A 7,764-nucleotide genomic window follows, 5' to 3' on the forward strand; every position below is an offset into this window, starting at 1 on the left:
CCTTGGTTGGTATTAAAGATTACTTGTGTCTTTGCATTGAAAACAACCCAATAAAATCACAATTTATAGATATCTTTATTGTCAATTAAAGACAATGTACATGTCATGGCAATTGCACATTCATTTGTTTGAGATAAGCAGAACTGAGGCACTGTTATAACATGTTTTGATGAACCCGAAGCAAGCAAGAGGTAAACTTTAAGGGTAAGCAGAGACAGTCCTTTTCATATAAATAAATTACTTGTCAAGAAAATCTTGGATTTAAGTGGTGGCACTTGAGTTGGATTTGTCTAATCCAAGGTGAAGTATTAGCATACTTTTTGTAAGGCAATTCCAAAACACAGTCACAAACAATAATCTGCTCTTTATATACAGGCACTTCATTCTTGACCAGTAGTCTTTAAATTACAGAGTTGGAAAAATAAAAAAGTAAGAACTGAGGTCTGACACGGTCCTACAGCATCCAGCAATCACATTCATGAAGAAATTCTCTAGTACGAGAAATTATTGCTAATTATTTAAGGGAAAATAGCCAGTGTCTGGCCAACAGTGGCACAAAAACATCTTTTAGCACATGGCACTCAAAATCAACTCTTATAAAAAGGTGCATCCACTTCGGCACTTTCAAATGCGCAGAGATGAAATGGAATGTGCCTTGCAAGATAACAGTATCCCAAAGACAGCTGTGGAAGGATTCAGGAAAGAAAACCACACAGGAGAGAATATCAGAGGAGAGGTCCATATGCCGGACAAATATATTCAAAGAAAAAGAACCAAAAGCTACATGACAAGGAGGGACTCTCCTCGGAGGCACTGAAGGGCTGAGGAGTGTGTGTGTGTTCGGGAACGCTTCACTCCGACTGAGGCACTGAAATCGATGGACCTTTGGGATCGTCGAATCGATCCATGGTGTTTAGCTGCATGATCATGTGCAGACCGTACACAAAAATGTACAGCATGAGCAGTGAGGTCAGCAGCCCCATCCAAATCCCTGCGGTGAAGAAGCCTGCGCAGTCATTGGCATAGGAGAAATCTGTTCCGTTGGCCAAACCGAAGCCCTGAATCTGTATCGGAAAATGCATAAAACCCTCAATGAACAGGAAGACTAAAGAGACACCTTATTATTAAAAACACTCCATTAAAAAAAGTGCTTGATGCACTCCTGCAGGAATATTGAGTGGCAGGATGTAAAATGCAGCACTATAGTCTTACCTGAAAGTCGATAAAATTGAGCCTCCACTGCGTGGTGTTGGAGTTGGTGTCGTTTGGCACAAGCAGAGCATCTCGGAAGCTGGTGACAGACTGGCAGTGGTAGGAATACTCTGCAGGGGCGTAGATGTTGCGGCTCCCAATAAAAGATGCAGTTAGACCGTTTGATGTCAGTGTCACAGAGTCCAAGGAGGACCAGTTCCGTGCAGACACGGGATAGAAACGTTGACTCATGGCAAACCTGGAGATCAACAGAAAAGTGTTGATGAGTATCTCAACGACAGCATATAAGTGTAAAAGACTAACTAGTATTTATTTCTAGAATTGGGACAAATGGTTACTATTGGTTACCCTTCCAACCTCATGTGACCTAAACAACGATTTGTGAGAATCAAAGTCTGAATTAATTAAAAAAAAATATTACCCCTAGCAAAGAGAAATCTTCTACTTTACAGTTAAATTGAAGTGTTATTGATGTTACAGAGCTGTATAGTTCGTATCACTCGGATGTATGTTCATTTTTCTGAAAAGTTTGGTTTTAATTAGTTATTTGATGCTATAAAAAGGGAGTGAAACGTCATGATTGGCAGGTGCGAGTCTCTCGCTGACAAGCTGCGGCCGTGCTCGGCTCGCGATTGGTTCGGTCGAGTGACCTCGATACCGCGGCTCCACCGCCCAATTACTACAGCGCAGACTCTGGCTATAAATGACGTCAAAATCTCAAGATGGCAGCTCCCGTATCCGGGATATTTTGGTTTCACTTCTGTACAGTGGTAGAAAGTGGAGACATGTCGTCCAACTTTATATACAGTGTATGGATATAATGCGTTAATTAGAAAGCTTTAGAGGAGGAGGAGGATTTTGTCGCCTTCGGACAGAGATACGATATCAGTTTCCAGTCTCTGTGCTAAGCTAAGCTAGGTTAAGCAGCTGCTGGCTGTAGCGACACATTTATCAAACAGATATAAGAGAGGTATTGATGTTCATATCAAACTCTTGCTAAGAAAGAGTTTGTAAAATTTATAAATATTCCTATAAATTAGAGATGTATTGCCTTACCTTAGTGTAGCGTTTTTATACACGAGGGCAAGCCTAAAGTGAGAAAAGAAGAATACATTAAAAACAACTCCTTTCCATTAAATAACATAAAACTGAAGTTCTCTAGAATAAACACATTAAACGCTAACATGCTGGCCATCTCACAGTGAGTTGGTGCCGTTGCACATGGATCCTGACAAGGAAGGTGTTTGTGCCGAAAGGTCGGTCCACGCTGAATCCTTTGAGAGGCCGATGTTGAGATTCTGAGCCCAAAGCATTATGCAAGGGTTACCGGAAACATTGAACATGATGGGCGCTTTGACATCGGGCGCAGCTGTTTGGAGCAAGGACCGCCCCGCAGGCTGGATAGACATAGATCTCTCTGAAATCACCTGCAGAGATAAGTAATCAAAATGTATATTATAATGCTTTATGTCTTCACGTGACGTGTGTGTTTGACGTTTTACTGTATATGTTGTTCGGTAAGGATGAAAATCATTAAAAAAAATGTTTTTGTACATTTCTGGTACATGATGTACTAGTTAGGATATCTTACTCGAGATGGCTTGAGTCCTGTGTATATCGCGGTGTATGGGACATTTTTGTCTTTCATGATACTCAGAACTTTCCCAATAATCTCATCTGTAAAATACAAAATACACTTGAGTTACACATTGTGCATGTCAACAAAACAGTAAACGATTACAACTATACAGTGACCAAAATGCTGATATTTTTACACAATGAAATTCCTTAACAGTTAAAACTTACCATTGTCATGCAGGACTTCCTTGCAAGACTTGTCCACGCTAAAAAAAGGGTATAAAAAATGTTTATTTTCACAGAGTAAAAAAAACAAGAGAAACATTATACTTAGATTGACTGATAAGCTGCAGAACACAAGTCTTACCCAGTGCAATAAGGAAGATTGATGAGCAGTAGATTGCTGGCAGATGTGTTGATGCTGAGATGTGACAGAGTGTCTGCGTCTACAAGCAGAGGCGAGACGCCCAGCTTCTCTTGCAGCAGAGCCGGGAGGGCAGAGGAGTCCGACCACTCTAAAGCAGGGAGCGTCAATGATGACGAAGAAGACTGCAGTGCAGCCTGAGGAGGAGTGAGTGGAAAGAATCGTCAGTATTAGTAAATAGTCTGACAAAATCATGTTCATTTAGGACTCGTGTATAAAGTTATGAAAACCTACCTCAAGGTTTGGAAAGACACTATCCTGCTTGTTTCCAAACACTCCACCAAAGACTGTGAAGTCATCTTTGCTTAACTGAACACAAAAGGACAAAATATAGCACAATTCAGCAAGTATTCAACAATTGGAAAAATATATGTATCTTAGGGCACTTTCACAAACCAACATTTAGACAGTTTTAATCAAACTCTTGTGCGGTTCAACCCCTGGTGCGGTTCAACCCCTGGTGCGGTTCGTTGGGGCAGTTGTGAATGCAGTAATCATACTCTGGTACGGACCAAAACAAGATCCAAGATCGTTTGTGAGAGGTGGTCTCTGACCGTTTGCAAGCGAACCAAAACGCAGGCGCCTGTGTGGGCATTTGTTAAGATGGACACAGGTTGGGCAATATATCAATATTTTATCAATATTGTGATATGAGACTAGATAATGTCTTAGATTTTGGATACCAAAATCTGTGTCTTTTCCTGGTTTTAAAGCATTATAGTAAAGGGATGTAGTTTAAAGAAAAGTGATAACGTATCTGACTTTTCTAGCTGTTCTATTATGCCTTTACCCATTCACTCTTTACATCCACATTATAAATGATTATTTATAAAAAATTTGATTGTGTAAATATTTTGTCAAATAGTCAACCGTACAATATCGTTGCCATGTCAATAGTGAAGTATTTTATCAAAAAATATTGCGATATCTGATTTTTCTCCATATCGCCCAGCCCTAGGCACAGGTAAATGACAAGTTAACAAACATGAGTGGGAGAGGAATGACCTGGACTTCTGCAGAAGTCCGATGTTTGCTTGACATCTGGGCCGAAGAGAACATATAAAAATGCTAAATAAATTCCAAATAAATAGTGACATTTATAAAATCATTTGAGATAAACTGGAGAAAGGATTCATGTGCACAGAATATCAGTGGCGAGACAAAGTAAAAAAAATTAGACAGCAATATTTTAAAGTCCGTTATTCCCTGCACAGAAGTGGTAGCTCTCGAGACGAAAGAGATAAATATGCTCCTTCGTACACGCCCCTCAGTAAATTTCTTTTATTATTTAGTCCGCTTCGTGCACTGTGAAACCGAACCAGACTAAATAGAAAATGAACCAAAAGTATCAATTTCACACTCTGATTCGGACTAGCCAAACGGACTATGGCTTGTGAAAGCATCCTTAATACAACCAAAACCGAAATACAACTAAAACAGCAATCAATCCCATTAATCAGTCACAGCAATGAAGATCCACCACAGAGGAAAAAACCCACAGGATGTGTTGGAGAGGAACTGTGAAAGGGGAAGTAATGCTAAGGCTCACTGTCACACCAGAGTGAGAAGACTGTTACACAGTGTCACATGGGACTGCACTGCAGTGCAAATACACATGACTCATTACTACACTGTTTTACACTATTTACATATCCAAGGACTACCTTTCTAGTAAATGAACACAGTGAAATATATGAAGATCTCTGAGTAGTTCTTCTCCTCAACCCTAGTTTTCACCCTTAGCTCCAACTTGTTAAGTGACATACTGTAATTACTGTATATGTTTGCTGCAGAGCAGGAATATAGTGTTCAAGTCTCAGGGCCTGACCTTGTCCTGCAGGAACAACAGCACAGTGTGGGGGCCAGAGCCAAAGGCAGAGGTGAGGTAGGCAGCCAGCTGGTCATTGGATGTGATGTGGCCGGCTGCAGGTGAGGCCAGTGGTGGTAAACTAAACATGAAGGAAAGATAAAGACAAATTGTGATATGTTATATAATTGTTCTTAACTGCAGTTGTCAGTACAATCATCACTTCACTTCCTTTGTCCTGCAAAAGGCCGTCACTCACTCGTAACATTTGACTTGTGTGTCAAAAGTAAATAAATTCATTAACTAGTGCATCACTGCCACCAAAATTCCATTTATGTTTAAGTCAAGACTGTCAAACAAGGGAATTATGTCAAAACAACAGATAACACTGAAATGTAATTTCTTATTCAGACTGAGTTACAATTAGGGCTGTGTATTGGCAAGAATCTGGCGATACAATATGTATCATGATACAGGGGTTACGATTCAATCTATTGTGATATATTGCAATACACTGAGCAAGGCGACATATTGTGATCTTATTTTAGGAAGACATTCACAGCATAAAGAACACACCACCATATGCATAAAATCTGAGTAAAATATGTTTTCTATGCAGTCTGAACAGTGGTATCTGCATTTATCACAGTCCAAACATAGCACATCATAGCACTACTTTGAGAGGGTGTATCTCTTTGCAAATGCAATAAAGTACTGACTGAGTTAATCTTTGAAGGTAACTATTAAAAATCTATACAGTGGTTTTGAAAATCAATACAGTATCACTAAACATAATATTGTGATATTCGATATTTTCTTACACCCCTAGTTACAATAACCCAACAGTGAAGTCAAATTATCTCTACAGCCAACTGAATGGTACACATCAAATCTGTTGTCATGCAAATACTAGTTCAAAGTAAAAGTTCTACATTCATAGGTTTATTTTACAGTTATTAGTATGCACCTTATACTCACATTGGAATCGATTAACAGTTGTGTAAAATACAAACAAAAAAAGCTGCCATAACATTATACAGTAAAGACAAATGTCTCCAAACAAAGTCATGTCAGTTGCTCCTGTCTAACCACAGCTTTTCATCTGTTTTATCTCTGATATTTGCCCTTACAATACAAAAATGTTGGCATAGTGAAACTAGATGTACTCTTCCTCTGACCAAACCACCTCATACAGTAGTCTACTTTCATATTTTCCTTCTGTATGAGCAGCCTGTTTGTTCCTGTTTAATGTCTGTCTGCTTCATTGGGGAACTGTGGTACCTACTGTATGAAATGTGTTTTAGTAACTTTAGTTTACAGGTGCATCAATTCTATTTATGACACTACAAGATTACTAACAATGTATGTAACATTATGTTGGCAAAACCATAAGATAAAACTGTATTTATCCCGAGGGAAATTGCTATGCAGCAACTGTAATACAAAGTGGGAAGAGTGCAACAAATATATATCTATATTATCTATATCTATATATAGATATAGATATATATAAACATGACATGAGCATGCTGATAAACACATCTGAGAGTAATACAGATCACTAAAAAAGCAGTGTAATCCATTTAGATGCCAGAGTCTAACTCACTACATCACTGGATCATTTCATTATGTATGAAAGCAACAAATAAATGCATGAAATTGTGAGGAATGCTCTGGATTTCAACCAAGAATTTCACAGTTTTGAGACTCTTTTCCCCCCCAACGATTGTACCAAATAAAGTGAGTATAATGAGTCAAAACAAACGTTGCATATTCAGTTTTTAGCCTTAAAACTATGAAGTTTAGCTATCTTAAGTGGACCAGCTAGTCTGATCTGGATACAGTTAGCAACAAGTGTTAGCAGCATTAGCATGACAAACAGCAGGTTGACTGTTTGAGTGAGTCTTCTTAGTTGACAGATGAATATAAAGTAAATATTACCTGTCACTGGACCACATTAGAAGAGGCACTTGAGCAGCGGTACTCCCTGTGGTGAAAAGGGTGGAGAAAAAGGCAATATAAGCCATAAATCTCACTCCACTCGAGCACCTCAGTCCTGACATTTTTCCTTTTTCCGCAAAGCTCTGCTCACGTGACGCAAACCAGCTGACAGTCATGTGCAGCACTTCCTGCTTCCGTCATCCGGCCACGCCCATAGCTGTCCTCCTTCTCAACCAACCTCTCCACCAAACACCACCACTGGCTGCAGCCTCACCCACTCTGTTCTGGTCACATTAAAAACTCAACAACAGTTTGATTTACCCCAATCTGGACACAAGCTAGCTAACATTAGCTTTATTTATTTATTTATTTATTTATTTATTTATTTATTTATTTATTTATTTATTTATTTATTTATTTATATTAATCAAACAAAAGAACAAAAATATAGATTCAGTATACAAGGAATAGTAGGCTATTTTAACAGTCTCTTCTGCACTATATTCACTTTAGTGTATAACAGCTGTTACCCTGCTCTATATTCAGTCTTAACAGTTTTCTTCATCTCCTTGTATTTTTATGTCTGGTATATTTTTTTGTACTTTGCACTACTAACTTTTTTACTGCCTTTTTACTAACATGTTTTGCACTATGGAACTGTGATGCTGGAAACTTGAATTTCCCTCGTGATCAATAAAGTTACTATCTATCTATCTATCTATCTATCTATCTATCTATCTATCTATCTATCTATAAAATAGAACAATGACAATAGAGCCAGGGGTATATCACACAAGACAAA

General features: G+C 38.6%; 1 protein-coding gene across 1 annotated transcript; it reads right to left on the bottom strand.

The window, feature by feature from the left end:
- Nucleotides 1–56: 56 nt before the first annotated feature.
- Nucleotides 57–7,153, bottom strand: LOC141772397 (V-type proton ATPase subunit S1-like). Its single transcript, XM_074643334.1, has 10 exons — nt 6,963–7,153; nt 5,043–5,163; nt 3,449–3,523; nt 3,158–3,351; nt 3,019–3,056; nt 2,804–2,889; nt 2,413–2,639; nt 2,269–2,301; nt 1,213–1,450; nt 57–1,064 (listed from the first exon to the last, which is right to left on the bottom strand). Exons 1-10 carry the CDS (start codon nt 7,136–7,138, stop codon nt 852–854), a joined length of 1,401 nt encoding a protein of 466 aa, XP_074499435.1. The 5' UTR covers nt 7,139–7,153; the 3' UTR covers nt 57–851.
- Between the last annotated feature and the right edge of the window lie 611 nt (nt 7,154–7,764).

This window comes from Sebastes fasciatus, chromosome 8 (assembly GCF_043250625.1).
Source record: "Sebastes fasciatus isolate fSebFas1 chromosome 8, fSebFas1.pri, whole genome shotgun sequence".
NCBI lineage: Eukaryota > Metazoa > Chordata > Actinopteri > Perciformes > Sebastidae > Sebastes > Sebastes fasciatus.